Source organism: Pyrgilauda ruficollis, unplaced genomic scaffold (assembly GCF_017590135.1).
Source record: "Pyrgilauda ruficollis isolate IOZ18807 unplaced genomic scaffold, ASM1759013v1 scaffold38, whole genome shotgun sequence".
In the NCBI taxonomy this organism is placed as follows: domain Eukaryota; kingdom Metazoa; phylum Chordata; class Aves; order Passeriformes; family Passeridae; genus Pyrgilauda; species Pyrgilauda ruficollis.
The window spans coordinates 4,761,320-4,783,217 of NW_024525267.1; the positions used below are offsets into that span (position 1 = coordinate 4,761,320).

General features: G+C 42.0%; 1 protein-coding gene across 7 annotated transcripts in view; it reads right to left on the reverse strand.

Annotated features, from left to right (window-relative positions):
• Positions 1 to 21,495, reverse strand: part of CDC42BPB (CDC42 binding protein kinase beta) — a 90,340-nt gene extending 68,845 nt beyond the window's left edge. For all 7 annotated transcript variants that reach the window (XR_005955846.1, XM_041476171.1, XM_041476170.1 and 4 more), the window contains exon 1: positions 21,042 to 21,495. Coding sequence is in view for 6 of the 7 variants with exons in the window: in XM_041476171.1 (XP_041332105.1) it covers positions 21,042 to 21,219 (178 nt within the window). In the remaining variant the exon portion in view is untranslated. The remainder of the gene's footprint in view (positions 1 to 21,041) is intronic.
• Between the last annotated feature and the right edge of the window lie 403 nt (positions 21,496 to 21,898).

A 21,898-nucleotide genomic window follows, 5' to 3' on the forward strand; every position in this document is an offset into this window, starting at 1 on the left:
GTGTGGCAAGCCCCAAAAGCAAGTGCCACAGAGAAGGACTCAATCAGCAGCAATATGCCAGCTCGCTGATGAATGTTACCACAAACACTTAATAGCTGGCTATCTGCCTGCCCGGCCCATTCACTGCTTTCCATGCTTACAATGAAAGGACATCCAAGATAATACTCAAGGTTTGTACAGACAAGCACTGAGGAACACACAGACGGTTTCCAGTAGTCCAAGTGACAAAACACATTGCCAGTTTAACTCCCGCCAAGGCCACTGTGTGTTTCTGAGAACTAAACAGAGTTCTAGCAGGTGAGAGGAAGTAAGAGTTGGCTCACACATCCGAAGAAACACACCAAATGACTATTTGCTGTACTCATATATATGCAAGACCTTTCTTTGCCAAAGGAAAAAGAATAGGTAAAATAAAAACCACATGCCAATCAGACCATGGTGTGTGCTAGTACTACAAGGGATGCATGTACAAGGAGAGGAGGCTTGCATCAGTATCAGAGGGTGAAGCTCACTACCCAATTTCTCTCTTTATTCATGTTACTGTCACTGAATGATTCAAAGTTGGGGAATGGCTCCTTGATTTCTAGAACAAATTCACACAGAGTTTGTCTTATTTATTTCTTAATATTGAAGTTGATCTTGGAAGATTAAACTGTTAGTACTAACACTGAAGAAGAATGTGACTGTAAGTAGCACTGACTTCAGGAAAGCCAAAAAGTGAATTACTGTGCACACAAACCTGATGAAGCTTCACAAAATGTAATATTTCAGCATACTGCTGTCAGGACACTGATTTTTTTTTAAGCAGGAAGAAAGACTGGACAAGAAGACCCGCACCTTTGTAAGTACTCATAAAGGCATTTCAGAAAACACCCAGCAACTTGAGATTCAGTTCTAGCCTGAGTCTCATGGGAGAATGAAGAAAGCCCTTAGAGAAACAGTGCTCCTGGGTGCACTTGGTAGTCCAGTATTTCATACTTCTTTCCAACTTGCCACATTTGTTTGGGAGAGGAAAAGCCATGTTTCTCTAACCTTTTTCTAAGGTTTTCCCTAAGATTCCCAGCTCTTTCATCAGACTACATACCAACGATGGATTCCCTGATGGTCCATCAGCCTCTTCAGCCTTAGAACCATCACTGACTTAAATACTGAGCAGAAGTCCAACAATATCTGCAAGTTGGCACTTTCTGCAGAGACCAAAACAAATGGACCTTGCTTCTACTCAAACTTCACAAGGTTTTCAAAGATGGTAGCTTCTTTCCTCTTAAGTCTTGCTAAAAATCTGCAAAGAAAAGATTACTATTTCTGCTCTTTATAACTGTTGATATCCAATGCCTTCATAAGCTTCATCTTCAGTCCTTTTATTTTCCTCAATATGATAGTACCCAGCCTGGAAGACATATGTACATCAAGCCATATACAGATTTTCCTTGGGACTGTCTGACATCCCAGACATTTGAGACAACTGAATAGGGAACTACAGGACAACTTCAATCCAGGAAATTCATTCTACTCCTGAAGGAGTTCCTGCTTGTTCCTTCTCACCACGCTCCAGTCCATTATTTGGATCATCAGCCTTCACGTGGTATGTCAAACAAGGAACATTTCCAGGCAAAAGCCAGCTTGTCTATCCCCTTTCACCCCCTCCCACCACACCGTTCACCCAATGTGACTCCCATACCGCTGTGGCACTGGAGCCCCAGCCCAAGGCAGGGAACAGGACAAGGCTGCAGAAGGGCAAAATAGCTTTCAGAAGTGAGGTGAATGTGGTGTGGAGCACAGCAACCATGGAAGTGGCTATACCACAGCCTACACCACAATAGAACAGGCTCCTCCAAAACAGATGTTAAAACTTTGTAAGAAACACCACAGAATGCAGTATCTGTTTAATTTAGCTTTATTCGTGCCTCAATTTTTCTGTATCCCTAGTTCAGGGCCAGATTTTGCAGGTGTTGGAGAGGCCATTTAAGCCACAGCAAATGGCAATCACATATTGAAGCACATCAGTAATGGAAAAATTGTTTCAGGGGGTTTACATGAATCACTAGTTCCAAACAGTAAAATTTCAATGATTCAATTTTTTTTTATTCCATAACAACACTGTAAATATTGCTAAAATACACTTATTTTACTGCATGATGAACAATCTTAAGAGCATAGTTAGTAATTTTTTGTAGAATAGCCTGAGAACTACATCTGCTCAGAAAAAAAAATGGTATTTTTCAGATGGTTTCAAAGTAGAGATTAAAAAAATCTCAAATTTGAGCTCACCCAAATTTTAATAACATAGGATGAAACTAAATTTCATCAGACCCAGCACCTCTTGCACATCCTAAGAAATAAAACAATTCCAATCTGATGACCACATTGTGCTGATATAAGCATACATATACTTACATTAATTAAGCCACCACTTACATCATCAATGTATGAGCAAAGTTCTAGTTCCTGACTGCATGCTTTATTTCATCTTAGAAGTAAAACTTAACAGGAAAGCTGTATAGCTGTTTTACCAATCACTTACTGTAAATGCATGGTGGGTTTTTTTCTCCAGATACACAAACTTTTCTCTCAAGTTACTATAAACACAATATGTGCATTATGTAATAAGACAATTTACACTTCACGCTGGTGCTGTATTTACCACACACCACCTCCTTTATTTCTAGAGCTTAGAGGTTTCCAGTAAATCCTTCTTGCCAAAGCACCCTACACAAATGACAGTAACAGGAGTGAAATCCACCTTATGATGCATCCCTTTTCTCTGCTTATAAATTTAGAGTAAAGTAGTTCAATGACACAACTGCAGTGGATCGCTGTGACCAGAGCGGCAGCTCCACAGATCTGCTCTCTCCCATCAGCTCCAACAAACCCAGCTGGTCTCACCTCACTGACCTGATCCTACTCACTAAACCAGCAGGATCCCAAGACACATAACACATTTATCACCCTGTAGTTGAAGAAATTGAATCAACAAGGGTCGGGAGAGGCTGCTATGGCAGCAGAAGCACGGAGGGTAAAGGAGCGGAGCGTTTCTCCCGAAGCCGCTGCCGGCGGGGCACAGGCTGTGGTGAGCTGCCCGCGGCCTCGCACCGCATCCAGCTGCTGCAGAGCTGGCCTGCCTTGCTGCTAACAGGGAGCTCCATGGAAAGCTGGTAAGGAAGCACAGCCAAATGACAATTACCTTTTGCCTGACACTTCAGCTCCCAACCAGATCAACACCATCAACTAGGAAATACAAGACTAAGGGGATGGGACAATTAGGTGAGCTACCAGTGCTACAGAACTGCACCTGACTTTTTTTTTTTTAACAACTCAAGGCTGCAACACTACACATATAAACACCCTGAGCTGTTTTTCAATTTTAAGAGCTCAGGTAGCAACAGCTACTTTAAGAACAGGTGTGGCACATCTTTCTCTTCACTTCCTTCTAAATGGCAGCGGGCAGGAGGACATTTTCTCAGACATTACTCACCCTGTTTCAAAACTTGCCTGGAGCTTGAGATCTAATTAAAAGGTCACTGAAAGTCAGATCTTTGCCGTAGGAAAAGGCCATGAAGACATGCGACAAGCAATTACTGTAACCAGGCACAAGAATCTTTGAGTAGCTCAAGCTACTCAGAAGCAGAGAAGAGGGGAACTGTCTTTAAATCTGCAGAGAATACTATTAAATCTGCATAGAATACTAACAAGCCCCATGCTAAGATTTGCTACACATTACACTGGATGGCTCAGAGTGCCACTTTTATTATTATAAATATTCTCAGGATTTATAACTCTTGTTCACTTCCCCCTCTAAACCAGGAATCTATAGCCAAATGTATTCCGTCTTCCACTACTCATTCCAATACCACTGGCTGGCAACAAGCAAGGGGAAGACCATTTACAGCAACACTATTTTCACTGACTTCAAGTGCCAAAGGGCACTCCCAACAAAATTCAGGGCAAGCAGGGCATCAGGAGCATGGCCAGCTGCCTGCAACAGAAAAATCACTGAGGTTTGGGGTACTCAGAAGGTAAGCACATCTCCAGAGGGCAGATCAGGATGCTTCCTGACAAATTATTTGCTCAGACAGTATGGAAAGAAAGTCGAAAGGGGAGAGAAATACATCTCTCAGCCTTCCGATGCATGATGAAAACTTCACGCAGATAAGGCAACATGCTTCTAATTTCACTGTGCAACTTTTCCTTAACATGTGACATTGCCTCAGCATATTTTAAAATCTGTCTATCTATTTCCAGGCTTTCCATATAATACAGTTAAAATTTTAAATGGATAAAAGAAAGGTCTACATTTTTACCAAGAGTGACGAGAATCTACTGGAAAGCTGAGAAAATCCTACCCCTGGCCTTAGATGCAGCTTTCAAAAAATGGAGTCAAACTGTATGATAACAGATCATTAGCAGTACAGATTTTTTTTTAAAGTGCTTATGGCTAAAAAAAAGCAAAAGAATTTAATTACCAATGAAATAAACCAAGAACCTGCAGAATTCTGTTTTAGAATACTGCCGATTTACCAGCTATCAGTTATTAGCTTGCTAGCATCAGCTAATTGTTCTGAAGTTTCAGCCTGACCAGGACAATACATCTGCAATTAAAAAAAAAAAAAATCCATTTAAAACAGGGTTTGGTTTTTAAACACACAGTGAATATCCATGAAACAAAACATTTTGGATAAATGATAACCTAGAATTTTAGACATATGACAGTTTATACAGAATCAAATTTTTAAACTCTCCTTCAAATCAAAAAGTCATTGTTAGGGGAGGCAAATCTTGGAACAGTTAAGAGTGAATTTTTAAAATTTAACTGAATTAGGAGATGACTAAAGAGCTTTAACATCGCATGGGTATGCAAAGCATACGGACCAGGAAACTAAAAATAGAACCCCAAGCCTCTTCCTAGAGACATTTCCAAGTCTCCAAGCATTATAAATTCTGCTTTCTCTAGTACAGGCAGGATGAAGATCTTCCTTCTTCCCTCCCCCTCATTCTGTATTTTTATCATGCTTTCCTATCCAAATTTTTGGTAATTTATGTACAGTACACTGAATAAGCTCTTTCCCCTTATCTCAGTATTCTGTGTACCAAAGAACAGTTTTGGTTTTATTTAGTATTTATAGCCCTTCTTTTCTTAACATCTTTGCCATGATATCTTTCAGAAATTCTTAAATCAGCTTCTGGATCATGATTTTAGAAAAGCTCTCAACAGACTGCCAGCCCACATGACACACTGTTTAATGGACATGACTCTAGGCATTCCCAAACCTCCTGTAGGCTCCTGGAATCTTATATCCTCCATTCCAGTCCAGATCATAGCTCCTGTTACTGCACACTTCAGCATGATCAGCAGCAGGCCAAGATCCCTGGGTTCTAGCTGCTTCCTCTTTCTTACATATTCCTAAAGCCAGTAGGGAACAAAAATCTGTGCAATTGCTGCACTCACAATTGCACATACCATGTCTAACCTCTGCGTCTTGTTCCTCAGCTTTTCAAGATAGGCATATCAAGAGAGGATCATCCCAGAAAGTTTTTATATCAGGTGCAGTATCTTAAAGCATTCTGGTTTTAAGCTTGTCATTTTGAACATAAGTTTTCAGTTTTGTACACTCCCTCTTACTTAAGGTATAACATTATCCACATGCCATCTATGTTTAATAAACACTACATCCATGAGTCTTTTGCTTTAAGATTTATTTCCACGCATTTAAGTGGAGAATTCCTTTATTCTTCCTCATTTACAGTCCACCTAGACAGGTGTGTTGATTTCAAAACAGAAAATCAAGTACTAAGACATTCAGAACAAGCTTGTAGTAGGCTGGCAATCTCAAATCTTCATCTATACCTCAGGCTCCATTCTGTTGGCTTCCAACCCTTGTCTTTACTCATACTTGGAAATAGCAACCAAACATTTGGAAGCTCCTATGCAACACCAGGGTGAGCACCTGCATGCCAGTACAGATGCAGCTGGGAAACCCTACTGGTGTAGATGTGCTTTTACAAGTTCCCATTTCCAGAGTAGGAATCAGTAAAGATGCATTAACTTCTTTCCAGAAATATTCCAACATAGCACTCAACCTCTGAGGAGACTGCAAGCAGAAGAGGTGACCACAAACAGAAAACCAAGGAATTTCAGTCAATCTACAAAATATTTCAATCTACTTCAATGCAACTGCAAACTACTATAGACATTGAGCCAATATTTACACAGATAAAAGCCAAATGGATGCCCTTCTAGTTTCTTACACATCATTTTAGTTATACCCCATTCCTTTTTCTTTTTCCATATAGAATTTAGTATTTTCCTTTACTAATTTGTCTCCAGTGTCATCTAAGTAAACCTTGGGTACTTTGCCCATTTCATGATTGTTTTAGCTCTTCAGCAATATTTTCCACTTGCATCGACTCACTTTAAAAACACCTTCAGTCCCAAACCACAATCTTATAAAGACTGTCAAACTCTTCATCGTTGATACTGTAGTTCAGACAAGCTAGGTTCAATTTTGATACTAGTATTGTGGAGCTGAGGCTATGTAATCCTTTTCTTCCATAAACTTCTTTGGAATTCTCTAATGTAAAAGTCTGGAAGAGCTGTCTATTTTTTTCCCCTTTACATAAGATACTCAATATACATGTCACTTAGGGTTTTTTTTTTTTTTTCCCCAAGCGTCAAGAAAAACGTGCTCAGTAATACATTATTCCTTCTTTAGACTGCCACTGTGAATCAAGCAAGGAAGGACATGACATTTACCAAAAATGTTTTTAATCTCTTGGTAGTTTCATGGTCTTTAACATACAGCTTCACTCTGATTCTCATGAGCAGGTACACACAGTGCAGATCTGTGGCAATGGTCTGCAGGACACAAACATCCCACAGCATTGGGGGAAAGATGACTGCTTATAAAACTTGCTTTTTAGTTCATCAAATTGTCTGTAAAGGAGTTAAAAAGCCTTGAAGACTGTGCTTCTGGCAACTGTTCTACTGTTTATACTTTAATAGCCCCAATATTTCACTTTTACAATAATTTCTTGATCTTTAACTCTTGTTTCCTATATAATCTGAATTTTAAAACAAGCCCACAGAAGCATCATTAAAACAAAAAAGACAAAATAACTAAAACCTAGCTCCGTAAAATCTTTCAAAACAAGTATCAGCCATGACAAAAAAGAAGGAACAGTCATGTGTTAAACTACTCCACTGCATTATCTGCATGAGCAGCTGCAACTATGTCTGTTACTATGCTCAGACTGCACCACTCACTACTCTTACACAGGAACAAAAATGTACCTAATTGTTTAAAGAAATTTTACAATACCAGAGTAGTTTATGTAGTTGTTGGTCAAAACTCACCCCTAACTGACTACTCAGTATTTTAAAGGAAGGAAAGAAAACAGGAGCACTTAGAACTGTATTACACGAAATCAGAATTTAAGGAATTACTCTTCTGAAGAGCCACTCTCTAAGGAATGCATTTTTAAGGAACCAAGAAGTCACTTTGGAATCTCACCTTTCTTGTGGGAACAAACTTTAACAACTCAAAACCGCAAGTTTAGTAAGAATCTTTGTTATCTCATGTGAGAAGTTCTTCTTTGAGTACCATCAGTTCCATTTCTCCTTCAAAACTTTCTTAACAGACATTTTAGTAAAAAATCTCAAAGTTTACTTAAACGTACAGGAACTTCTGGAAGCACCAGGTAAAGACATCTGGCATGACCAATGTTTGCAGTATATTGACCAGTATCTTGGGCTTTAAATAATGTTTTTTCCACTTGTTTCTAACTCACAGACCTGCTTATTTTTTATTGCAATACTATAAATTTTAAAACAAATACTGTGACTCTCCAACAATCTATTTCTGGATATGTGTTAAAAGATTACAAGCAGACAGTGTTGATTTCCTCTTCCATGAATTGTTATGCACAACTAAATTTATTTCCTTGCCAATTAATTTTTTTTATTATTTTTTAAACACAAAAGTGATAACAAGCCATCTCCACCCAAGTCCCTCAGAAAATGGAGAGGACAGGTTCTTAAGTGTTATATGGGACATGAGGGGGGAGGAAGAGATGAGGGCAAGGAGATTGATGTAAGAAGTAGGTCTTGCCCATGCTTTCCTCTTGCAGAAAGATAATCCATTATCTTTCACCAGCTGTCACCCACAGAGCTCTAAAGGTGAATTACTGGAGCACATTTTCCAGTGAGGTCTGTATTATTTATTCTGCAGTTATCAAGCATATACTTGAAGAGCGAGCTATCATTACCAACATGCACAAGGACATATTACAGCCACTGACACAAAAGATCATTGCTGCCCTGTGTGCACAAGTGTGCACTGCTGTTTTAAAGACATCACTGCAAAGTGCCTTCTCTAAATAGAACTAAGAAACGAAAAGTGAAGAGTCTGAACAATTAAATGAAAGAGGAAATTCAGGCATAAGAGGAGGGGAATGGTATTTCTCAGTAGTTTTAAGCAGCAAGACTCAGTCCACAAAAAAAGTTACTGCCATTATTTCACTGTCTTCTTTTTCCCCCACGGTACCTCCACAGTGTGCAAGCACCAAAGCATCTGTAACAACTACACAACACTTTGAGAAAAGTTTATTCTGTAAAATGAACACACATTATAAACTGCTCAGACACAGACACAGTCCTTGCCCCAGAAGGGCAGTGGACCATTGCATTACATAGTGCTCTCAATGAATGCCTTCATGACATAGCTGGCAATGTATGTTCTCTGAGAAGGGTATCTACCAGTCTTCCAGGCATTTAGGAATGTAAGAATTTTGAAGAATGTTATTATTTTGCCAGGGTTTTGCTGTAAGCAAAATACTTAATGACACAGATATAAATTCATTGTATGGAAAGTCAAGTGCCACTTTGGATACCTTCTAAGTACAAAACAGCACTAAAAAAGGATTCATTTCTTAAGTTTTGTCCCATTTGTACATTGTTATCCTCATCACTGATAGTACTCATGATATGAGTACTATCATATACCAACATGATTTTGAAACACCGAATTTGCTGTGCATTTTGGTTAGCTGAGTCTACTATGATCAATCAAGAATATCAGCATTAAAACCATGTTGCCATAAGAGTAAGCCATGTAAGCCATACAAGTTCTCAGTTTACAGAGGAAACAAAAAACCCCAGCTAGTATCTCCCATTACATCTTCCTCTTATGAGGAACACTTGTTTCACCTTGCTGTTAGCAACTGCTTAGCCAGACTCCGTGTAGTGTCAGATATAAACGCATATTAGGAGCCCTACTAGATAGAGATCCTTTGTGATATGAGAACATATCTAGTACAACAATTAAACCTGTACTTTTCATGAAGGATGATTCAGGCTCACAGTCATGCAGGAAGGGCAGGCTCTTCTGACAGCTCCCCAGAGGAATGCTTTAAAATATCCAAGTGCTATCAAGGCTAACTAGACATAAGGAAACCACACTTGAGAGACGGCACTAAACATAAAATATAGGTTCAAAGTTCTTAAAACCTGTTCTGGCAAATTCACTGGAACAAGGAAATTGGTGCTTTCTTTAACTACATGGAAGAACAACATGAACAAAATTCCCTTAATTTAACAAGCCTAGTTAAAAGCTTGTCAATACTTATGTTCAGACTGTGGTAAAATGCCAGCCAACCAAGGTGACCACCTTAGACTACCAAAAAACCAAGTTGTGTTAGCTACTTTAGCTACAGCAACAAGATGCTATTTTACATACTGCTTTTAATTCTGAGAAGTATGAAGAACTATTTACTCTTAGAGCAGCCATGATGTTAAATATATTTGCTAACTTGAAAAAAAATATACTGAACCGCAGAGTAAACACACGTTGGAAAAGACTTCTGGACATCAGAATCCATCCAAATTAGTCAAAGCTGAGATAACATCAAAGTTCAATCAGGTGACAAAGGCCTTGTCCAACTGATGTTTGTTGCCAGGATAAAGAGCCTTTCATCTTTCTGGGTGACTCTTCCAGTGCAAGACCACTGTCAGGAGGAGTGCTTTAATTTTTCTCTCACAGAGTCAGAATCCTCCTTGCCATAGCCTGTGTCCTCTGTTTGTCCTTCTTGGCAGCGCACCCAGGAAGCATCTGCCTCTCTCTGTTCTCCCTAACCACACGTGTGGCAGTGGAGGATAACGATGAGGTTCCCCTTCTCCACGCATGTCAGGCTTTTGCTGCATCTCACGTACTTCAGGTCCTCAGCCACACCAGTGGTTTACTCCTAGACTCACTTCAGTTGCCCAGTGTTTTTTCTGTACTGGGAAGCCCTGAACTAGACAGTACAAGAGAAATGGCCTTGGAAGAGCGGTGTAAAGAGAATAACAACCACTTCCCTCAGCCTGCTGGCTATATTCTCCAGATGCAGTCCTGCACATAGGACTTCCATTTCTATAATGATGCATCACTGACTATTTTAACTAATTGTATACCAGGATCCACAAATCCTTTTTTGTAAGGCTGCTGTCTAGATGGTCATTCCCCAACTTTTACAGCTCCACATAGCAAGACTTTGCATTTGTCATGCTGAATTTTGTCATGTTTCACAGTGTGAGGGAAGTATAATGCTGTATACAAAAGGTAGAGGAATGTAGTATCTGCTATCCCCACCTTCAAAACATGCCTCAAACATTAAACACAATCTTTATGATGTTTAACACTACCCACAAGAACAGGAAGTCTGTACCTAGACAACCTACAGCTTTGGTTCTGTCAGGATAAACCAGGGCAACTTCTCCTGGTCTGAGCCACTCAAATGCATGCATACCTTTAACACTGATGAAAATTACTGCAAAGCCCTTTCCTAAGGGCAGTAAAAGCTTCTTCACAAATAGCTTCTAATTTTCTTAATTAAAAATCTCCCACTTCCCTCCTTCACAAAATGTCAGGGCTTTTATCTTCACAATTCACATCAAAGTCAAACTTCAGGATGCACAAAGATTGATAATTTCTAGCCACAGATGTAAACCTGTCTAGGTCATGCCTACCAGGGTCAAGCCAGCCCAGTATAGCCCTGTTGGTACAGCACTACATCCAGTCCAGTAAATCCTGCTGGCCCACAGTAGTAAATACACACTGATAACCAGAGTTCAGTTGCCTTAATAACCAGTAAATACTTCTAGGGTAAGATAAAGACAGTCTGTGGGTCTGATACAGCCTCCAGTTAGGCATCCCCACACTGTTGTCCCACGTTATCTGGAGTACCAGGCCAGAAGAACCACAGTTTAAAAACAGCTGTGTGTATATTGACAATTATTCCCAACTTAAATATCAACTGTTCAGGAAACCAAAGGCTGAACTAACTAGTAATGGAAATCTTCAATTACATACCAGAGTAAGTTAACACAGTCAAACTTAACTCTATGCACTGATATGATGCCACATGACCTAAGGTGTTTTGCTACAACTAGTTAAAGCTGGTCTGGAAGGAAAATGTGTGTGCATCTTCCCTGTGACACAGCTGACCTGCAAGTTCTCAGAAAGTCTGCTCTGACAGACAAAGTGCTGTGAGTTTAGGAAAAATACCTTTACCCAATAAAGGCATAAATATTAAATACCACAGGCTCCAGTCTTCACTCTGCACTTACAACCCAACACCTACCAGTTACTCCACTATGAAGTCTAGATCACTTTTAGCCTCTTGTACATATAAAACTTTTCTTCTCACAGCCTCCTGGAAGAAGTCCCATGATTCTAAATCACAAAAATGTCTTTTCCTTCAAAATGTGTAACTTGAGAGCATTCCAGGGCAACAATGCCACCCTAAAAGTAGCCACTGATAGGGAGAATGAGATTCCCTCCTTGGCTTCAAGAGCATACAAACTAAAAAGAAAGAAAACGTGGTCAGATATTACGTTCCCATTTCATGCTGACATAATGCAAGCAATCACAGTCTAGACCCAGAAACATAAATCCTTAATTTAAAAGTGTCAGTACAAACGTCTTACTCAAGTACACCTAACTATAGGAAAAACACCTAACAACAGGAAAAATTTGCTTATTCTTCTTAGAATCCAGAGTCCAAAAACTAGAAGCCTGTAGAACAAAGCCTGCAGAGCTTGCACACTGGGTGTCCATCTCTCAGGGCTCATAAGAGACAGACCACAGCCATGCAGTCATGATATACAGAAATGGGGGTAGAAGGAACAACACATGACAACCTAACTAATCCTATCAGAAAAAGGGCTAAATCTAAAGACTAAACACGCATCTTAAAAAGCAAACCTTTGGGAACATATTTCAAAATTATATAATAGGATCTTCATGCCTGGAGTCACCCTCCTGCTGTGCCTTAATTACAGTAAAATAAAAGGCACTCCAAACATTCCAGCTTCCTGTATTGATAATCCAAGTCACACGGGCAGCAATAAGGCTGGCAGCACATTGAAAAGCTCCATGAAGAAGCCAACTTTTGAGGAAGGATGTGCAAAGTGAAGATCAGAGAAGCCATGTTATAAAAACATCAGAAATCCTGAGGTGTACAAGGCAAATGGAGACAATGCCCATCCACTCCCAAGGTACATGTCAAATCTCTGTAAGTAGAGGGGGGAACCAGGGACAGAGGAATTCCTCAAGAGTAGGAAAAAGATTCCAGATGTCCCATAAGTATTACCATGCAATTATTAGAAACCTTGTCCTTCCTCAGATGAGGACAGAGATTTCAAAGGCATACAGTTTAGTTCTTAGGCTAAGGGACCATTACTGACAGGGAAATCATAATATACAACCCCACATATTTCTATAGTGGTTGCTGTGCTTTGGGCAAAGTTATACCTCCTGTAAAAAGAATTAATCTACATCTCATGAATTACACAGTCCCAAATAAAAGTACAATATTGCCAGAACAGCTGCAACACTTCTTCAAGACTGACTTCCATATACCTACTCAAATGAGTTTAAAACAGCTGTCATTTTACTTGTTATTCCACCTTTCATCAAATATTTTGATGACAATTAGAACAACACAACTCAGATTTAAACTGAATTAAAAATCCAGACAGATTTTTGTATTGACTTTTCCAAAACTCTGAGCACGCATATCTCACTAAACTGGCATAAACATTCCAAGCAGGACTTCACAAAGCAATTATCCATGTTTATTTTTACGTTGGAGAACAATTACAAATTATGAAAATAATTTGGGATATATTTGAAATTGGTGCTGCTTCTGACCTCTTCTCGGCCCTTTGGGGAAAGGCACCCATACATATTCACCCTTCAATGGCACTGCATTTAACAAAATTAAAAACTATACCTCAGACTTCACTAAGGCACATCTGATTAATAAATTCCATACAATTTCAATGATTTAATACTTGGTAAAGATATCCCCACCATTTTCTAAAGCTCAGACTCCTTTATAGATGTCTTAGGTTGGGTATCCAGAGGAACTAATCACATTTGAAGCTTTAGGCCATGGTTAAGTAATAACACTTTTCAGTGTTAAGACCCTGATGACATGAATGATAGAAATTAAGATCTCAGGCACTTCAGGATGCCTAAGGCCTCAGCTGGAAATGATGGATGCACACACTTAATCTGAATGCACTCTAAGTATATCTCCAGACATGATTACTGAGGTCTATGCAAAATCAGGGCTTAAGAAAACAGTGTGTAGTTTCCTACTGAAGAAAGCTACATTCATTATAGTGAACAAGATCTTTATAAATGAAAGCCTACATTCTGGCAATCTGCATATGCTGATGCGAAAAATAGGCAGGAAGCTTTTAGTGTTAGGAGACAGCCAAAAAATTAACAGATCACATTGAACCACAGAGCAAATGTACATAAAAATTCTCAGACCTGGAGAATATTTTAAATTAAATCCCTTTTTAAAATAAATAAATAAATAAATAAAATAAAATGCAAAACCCCCTAGCACTTCAGTGGGATATAACAGCGAGCATGACACAAGCCCTTTGGTAACATCAAGAATACACTGGAACCCTCAAGCTTACCTCATGAGACTTAGGAAACAAATGTCAACTCTATTTAAAGTATTATCAAAAGCAAAATTATATTAAACAGCTTTAACAAGTCCCTTCTAGTTTTCTAAACAGTTTATTTGTGGTCCATTGTCCTATTAATTTTTTCAGACTTTGGTAATGAAAATGATGAACCCATAAAATTTTTCATAATCCTAGGCACTGCATTCTGTTAATGGCACAGATAAATTTGCAATTTTTAAGTATTATAATTCTTCCTTTTTGTAATACCCATCTTAAACCAGCTTGCATGAATTGCCTCAAATTACATGCAAGAGAAAAAGCGTAACTTTCTATAAATTTAAAGAATCTGTAGTTTAACATTCCCAGCTAATCTCAACTACAGATCAACACTCCTAAAACCTAAAATATTAATATACAACCATAAAGTAGAAGTAACTTGCTAAAAACAGCTAATGAAACAAGTATTTGCAGTTCTGATTCCCACAATTAAAATCATTTGTCCTAGTAGGTGTGGAAGAAACTGACTCATTCCCACACATTAATTGTTTGCAAAAATAGATTAGCTCAACTTAATTTGATAAAAAAATTCATTATACTAGATCTGTTGACTAAACTGACTTTCCAGACATTTCCACTGATAATGTGTAACTCTGATGATCGTGCAAGTTTTAAGGATGCAAATTGAGTGATTTTTTTGCAAAATATTATATCTTAATATTATCTGTGAAAAATCAATATGAAAATAATTTAGATTTGCAAGTGAAACAAGACAGAAAAAAGTTAGATTTATGGATGCTTATGAAATCTTCTGCATTATAATGTTACACTTTATCATGTACCATCTAGAAGCTACTAGCTGCACGCATATTTTCCTGTATGAAGACAAACTTATCAGTGGCTTATTTACCCCCTTCTGAGTTTTCATAGATAAACAAAATTTAAATGCAAAATATAGATCACAGCCTTCAACATACCACATAATTCCTCAAGCCCTAACTAAAGACTGGTGCTCTTTATTAGCACCTTCATCCACAGGAGAAAAGCAATACTGAGTTCATTCTATGGGACAAAAGACAATCTTCACCCAGGCCATCTGTCACCTTAACAGCACATGCCAATGGGCCTCTCATCCTCCAGACCCTGTTACTTTGCCACTACTAAAACATGACTACAACATTCAGTCCCAATGCTTCACAGCATGAAGTTTTACAGAAAAAAGTCATTAAAAGATTCTGTCTCATTCTAAAAACAACAGATTAAAACAGATGTCCTGTAAAGAGTCCAGCATCATACAGCAGCAGGATTTTAACCTGCCCTCATGTCACTAGCCCTGACTACAATGCTGTCAAAGCTAACATGGAAGTTTGGGCTACTTCAACATGAATTAACCCTAACATACATCTTTAAAAAGAACAAAACCAGTTTCATCAGAAAATGCAGGAAACTGGGATTCAGCAGCCAGGGTCACACTATTCTGCCAGATGACCATCATGGCCTTGTTACAGAAGGTGATCCAAGCTATGGTGCCCCATCTATGACCACAGGAAAGCCTTCAGAAGCAGGGAAGAGTTCTAGCTGCATCCACACTGCACAAAAAAACCCCATGGTCACCACCACTCACCTTTCCAGAACATCTGCAAGGCACCTGTAGCTGTACCTTGCCCCAGTGGGCCCTCAGTCCACACCCTCCTGCCACTAGCTCTGGTATAAGGGAACATAACAGGCTTTGGTGGATAGAGGATGATGTAGAGGAAACTAAGCCAAAATCTGAAATTCAGTTTTCTTGTTCATCAGCCGTCTTCATTATCCAACTACTGTCACTTCACACTCATGCCCAACAGGCTTATCACTCCCTGCACAGCTTCTGCCTGCACAGAGAAGGACATTATATGAGCTGGCAGAGCCTGAGGCCCCTTCCTGGATTTTTACGTGTATTTCTGCAAGCAGGGGAGGGAGAGGAATGCCAAAGGGAAGGAAGAGAGGAATTTAAGCCCTCAAGTCAAGAGATATGACATGTTATCAAGTGACAGTTTTTCCTGGTATAACCCCAAAAGACCAAGAAATCCTCATAAGCAACCCTAAAAGTCTAAAGTCCATCAGCTCTGAGGTCATCTCAAAAATACTTGAGGACAGTTCTGCCTCCTATGCTAGCAGCACACTTGCCACACGTTGTGCCCCTGCTCTTACCCAGTACTTTTTCTAGTACAGCAGTACCTGTGACACAGGACTAGGTCAACCCTGCAGCTAGTTTAGAAGATGCTCCAGTGCAGGCTGGAAAGACCCTTTCTCAGCCTCACATGTACACTTCTGAACACAACTGCTCTCAGGCTGAGAGAACAGGCTCTACACTGTTCTGACAGTAAGGCCACCCTGCAAGGTTATCCCTTCCCTAATTAGGTATTTTTTTTATCTGAAAGGTTAAGGTGTCTCTTTAAGCAGAACTGAAAGGAGGAGAGATGAGGACTCGGAGTCAACTTACAGAGCTCACAGAGCCCCTCCAAATGGCAAGATCCAAACTTGAAGCACCAGTCCCAACAGTGACCTAAAGTTGTGAATCACTTTACCAGCACAGCAGCCCTTCCTGGTCAATGCTCTTGTGTATGATTTTTTCCATCTGTGGTCCACACTCAAGTGTAACAAATATGTACCTGAAAGTGGCAATTCAGGGCTAGGCTAGAGGTTGCTTTGAGCATTCTGTGTGTAAATTTTTTCTCTCCTCTAGTCCAGACTGGGAATATATTGATGTTACTACACCAGCATCCACTGTCTACTATGCCAGACTATCTTCAAGAGCTCAGCAGCAGGTGTCAAGCTGGCCTACTTGTGCTAATCATGTGCATCTTCTTCATGCTCCCCACAGCTTCACCATCCTTAGAGTTCCTTTCAGTAAAAAAGCAAAACAAACACAGAGACAAAAAACTCCACCATCACCATCCAAAAGCAGAACACCACTCTAGGTGGGTAGCAGACCTTGTACAAACTGAGAACACGGAAGGTAAGTCAGCATTCAAACTGACAGCTCACAAAAAATAAGGAGAAACAGTCCACAGAAGTATCTTGTGAGCCTGCGTCAAACAAAAACAACAAACTACTGAACTACTCTGACATGGGGTTTGAGGTGCTGCCACAGAGAGAACCAGCCACTACATAGTCTGGGAGTGAGACAACACTGAATGAAGTGTATGGGGACACGTGCCACCCTGCCTTCTGTAGCAGACCAGCAGTATGAAACAGGGTCAGAGGAAACAAAAGGCTGAAGCAAGAGAGGCTGTGCAGGACCAGGATCATTTTGAATACCAATAAGGCCCACTCCTGAGACTCTCCTCTGAACATGTTCAACTACTGGCTGTAAACTGTGACAAAGCAGCTGTCCAAAAATGGAGCAGCCGGTTGCGCCAGTCCCTGGTGACTGGAAGGAAGGGGCAGTGAGCACCAGCCAAAGCCTGCTAAGATAACTCCTGAAAAACAAGGTGATGTCAAACCAGCACAGAAGTGATGCCAGCCAGCAAGGTGCCCTGCAAGCAGCCACTCTAGCACAGGGTTATGCAAGACTTGGATGTCTCAGTGTGAGAGAACAAGAGGCTCCATGGGGAGGAACATGCTGTACCTGAAAGCTAAAGGACAGGTGGTGCAGACACCTGAGCTGTGACTGTGCTGCTCCAGCACTCTTGCAGTTCTCTCCTTATCAGGGTAAACAAGGAACAGCATCTTCTGCAGGAAAAGTCTCTTGGGACATCCCTCTGCAGTGTATGGACAATACACACTGCAGCACCCATAGTCCATCAGGTAAGTCCAAAGTCCATGCAGACAGCTTCAGGCAGTCCCACTTTCAGAGAGGAATGAGAAAAGCCAACTAGAATAAACAGGACTCCTCACTATTTCTCACTCTAGGAGCAGCAGATGCAGCAACAGTTTAAAAGACACTAAGCACAGACTTGGGAAGTTCTTTCTGAACACGCAGACATGGGTCTGTTACCTAACAGACTTGGATTCAATTCCCACTAAGAATACTGAGCATTATTTCAATATCTATTGTATAAACAATATAACAGTGATAACCAACTGGGTGCGAGCTTATTCAACGGAAGTTATAAATAAAAATAACTAAAAGAAAAGGAATTTGGACTCCTCACTTGCAGTTCAGCTAGCTCTTCTCCAAAGACACTTGGCATAAAGAAATGTGTATTATACATCCAGTATAGGGAAAGAACAGCCTTTTTGAAAGCTCCATTCACCATGGGAAAGCTATAATTGACAAGGTTAAAATGGCAGATTCTTACAAGATTTGTAAAGCAATGGAAGCCACAAGCTGCCTCAAGGCAAAGGACCACACCCTGCACTCTTCTATGGTTAGCAAATAGGAAGAAGATTTAAGCCTGTGGCAGGCCTACCAGGAAGCAGCAGAGGAATTAATAGGACAGAAGCAATGGGATGCACCATTTGGAGTTCATCAGCCTGCACAAGTAAGGTGCAAGGCCTCTGCAGATGTTGAGAGAGGAGGTGGCCTAAGTCTCACAACATGAACATGGAACTTAATTTTTAAATGGGGAGTTTTCTGGACTCCCCATTTCTCCAGCATCCACCAGCTACAGAGTATGAGCAGCACCATGCTCTGTCAGAAAGCAGAGATATCCATATCCAGCAACTACACCACACAACTCACAATCTTCTCCGCACCCCACAGCCAGGAAAAAGCCCAGCCTCAACTACCACGCCTGAACTCTATTTTCTCTAGCCAATGAAGAAGGCAAGCAAGTCCATTAGCCACCCTGAATCATTTCAAGGGAATTTTACATGTGTGATACCTCACACCCAGTTTTAAAATCACAATTGTAAAAAAAATGTTTGTTATATAGCTCATGTTAATTCAAATTTAATACCTATGCAGCTTATTTCCATTGTCAGTGGTAAGTCTCCATTTCGTCAAAAGGAAATTCCTTCTGTCTCCAGTTGATAAAGAAACTCTGATCTTCAAAGTATATCCCAAATATTTAACTACACTCTCATGCTTCTACAGACACATAACAGCACAGAAAACTTCTGCACATTAATCCAGAATATCTTCTAGCAGCAAATCAGGCTGTAATTAAGACACATCATGACATAAGGAAGATTAGCATGTTTGGCATGATATTTTCCTTATTAGCTGGAGGCAGAAACAAGTTCCTTGTCAGTGGAAACACACTGTGAGGGCATTAGGACACAGATAAAAGGTGGCTCATTGCTGGCACTTACTTGTTTTTAGCAGCTTGAAGGAAAGGAAGGAACTCACAGTATTAACTGTAATTGGTTTTAAGGGTATCCCTTGTTGATGGAACACAAATATACAGTCCAGACTTAGGTCCACCCCCTTACCATCAAGAGCCTGGATTACAAACTTTTATCCCTACTCTGCAGCACCAGATGGTAGCTCACATACATTTCAATTATTTATTGAATAGGCACTTTGTTATACCAGGGTAATCCCACACTGCAGTAAAACCTACACACTGTTTTTATTGCGAGCTATACTTTTCATCAAGTCAGTAACCTTTTCACATTCAGTGAACACAATAAATAGAATTAAAAGAAGCAATTTTATAAACAATTGGATAATCGGCCTCTCCATCACACAAAAAATGACAACGCTGGGATCAGTGAGTAAGACACAACCACCAGCAGTGCTATAGAAAAAGCATATCATTCTCTGGCCTGCCCCAAATCCTTGCAACTTCAGTTTTCAAAGTATGCTGCACTCTGATCTATCACACTTAACAATTTGCTGGTGCTCACTCCTTCAAGCCATCAGCTTGAAAACAAAAAACACTGATTGCTCTTTGCAGAAGACATCCAAAGCTCCCATGACAAAACAAATAATCAATGTTCCCCAGGCTGCAGCCTTGCGGGGCAGATGTGATAAAGTGGTTAATTATTCAGTTGGCAATCGCATTACTGACGTCAATAGAAGAGTCCAGGAAGTGAATCCTCTTAGTTTGTTAGTGTATGACAAAGAGTGGTGGTCCCCACTGAAATTAAGGAGAACCAGCTGTCCCTTCATGTTAGTGCTCTGGTCTCTAGTGCTAAAGACACACATTTGCATTTACTGAAGTAAATCTGCCCCTCCCTCTCCCTTAGGAAATCCTTTGTTTTGTTGGTTGGGGGTTTTTGTTGTTTTTTGATATTTTAAGAGTGCTCTTTTAAAGCTTAATTAACTGTACATGCATGGAACAGCTGATAAACGGGGCAACGTTCTCGTGAGCAGTGATCACTTCTCCCTCCCCTTCAATTCTTATTCCATGGAGAAGTTAAGTCACCTTCCTCATACATTATTATTCATAACTTACTCAGCTGAATAAACCAGTCAGCCACCACGGCCGTTTTAACATAAATTCATTTAGACATGCAGCAGGGAAGGATCTCTGCTCTCCACATACCTCTAGTCAATAGCCTTAACTAACCAACATTGGATGGAAAACTTTTATCCTAAGTGCCATCAAAAGTATCCACATCTTCTTTTGTCAGCATGCTCCCGACTATTGGAGGTCCCTCGTTATCAGGCTGCTTAACAGTAGGGAACCATTAAACAAAGCTCTTAGAAAGGCTGCCTAGAAATACTCTGTCCTTGGGGGGGGACATGCCCAAATTAAAAAAGACAGCATGATGAACGGGAACTGTTGTTTCTTCGAGCCACACACACACGCCCTCTCTAAAGCAAGGAGCCGGCACCAGAGCAACATTTCAAAGCCTGAGCCTGGTGCTCTTCCCTCCTCCCCTCCCCCAGGTAGGAAACCCTCCGAGGAGCACTGGATTAGCCTGACGTTTCGGGCTAAGCCGAGCACGGTTTCAGGCCAAGGACACTCCGCTGCCGCTCCTGCTGCCAAGCGGTTCGCCTGGGACCGAGGGAGGAGACCTGGAGGGTCAAGGCCCGGCCGGCGGCAGGGGTGTTCCCCAGGGAGGCGCCGCATCCAGGGGCGGCGTCTCCGGCCGCTGCCGGGAGCGGCGGAGGGAGCGCACTGCGGGGCCGGGCCGCCCCCGGCCGGCCCGCCGCCCCTCCGCGGGCACCGCGCGCGGCCCCCGCCACCCGGCCCCCGCCCGGGCTCACCCCACTCGAGGAAGTCGGACACGTATCGGTCGCGGCGGAGCGGCGAGTCGCGGCTGCACTCGGCGTAGACGCCGACCAGGAGGTCGAGCAGGGTCTCCACGCTCAGCACGCTGTCGTGCCGCTGCGGCCCGTCCAGCACCAGCTGCTCCAGCCGCTTCAGCCGCACCTTGGCCGACATGGTGCCGCTCGGGCGGCGGGCGCAGGGCGCGGACGGGACGGGGCGAAGCGAAGGCCCCGGGGCTCAGCGGGGCTCAGCCGCTCTCAGCCGCTCCGCGCCGCCTCCCGCGGCCGAGCGGCTCCTTCCACGGGCTCCGCGTCGGGCACGGACGGTCCATGGGCCGGACCCGGCCACCCTCCGCCCCACTCCGCTGCGGCCTCGCCCCGGCGGCGGGGAAGGGCCGATGCCGCTGCCGATCCCGCTCCTCCTCCCCGGGCCCGGCGCGTCCCTCGGAGCGCCTCCGGCCACGCCCACCGCGCGGCGCCCGCGCGCTCCGACGTGGGCAGGGCGGCGCGAAGCCGCGCAGGAAGCTTGGGCCGGGCGGCGCCCCGTAGCGGCAGATTCGCCACGGAGGCGCAAGGGGTGGCGTGACCTGCGTGTCCGCGTCGGCACTTTCGCGCGTGTGTGTGTGTCTGTCTATGTGTCTGTGTGTCTGTCTGTCTATGTGTTATCCCCAGTCAGGAGGTTCTTTGGTGTCAGATCTGTGTGTGCCTTCAAGCACGACGGAGGAGCCCTAGTGAGAGGGCCAGGCAGGGTCCCTCACGCACGGACCCGCTGGCACTAAGGGGCTTCAGGCAGGCAGCACATGGCGGTGCTGGTGTCTGCCTATGTGCACAGAGCCACAGGCTCCCGGAATGGG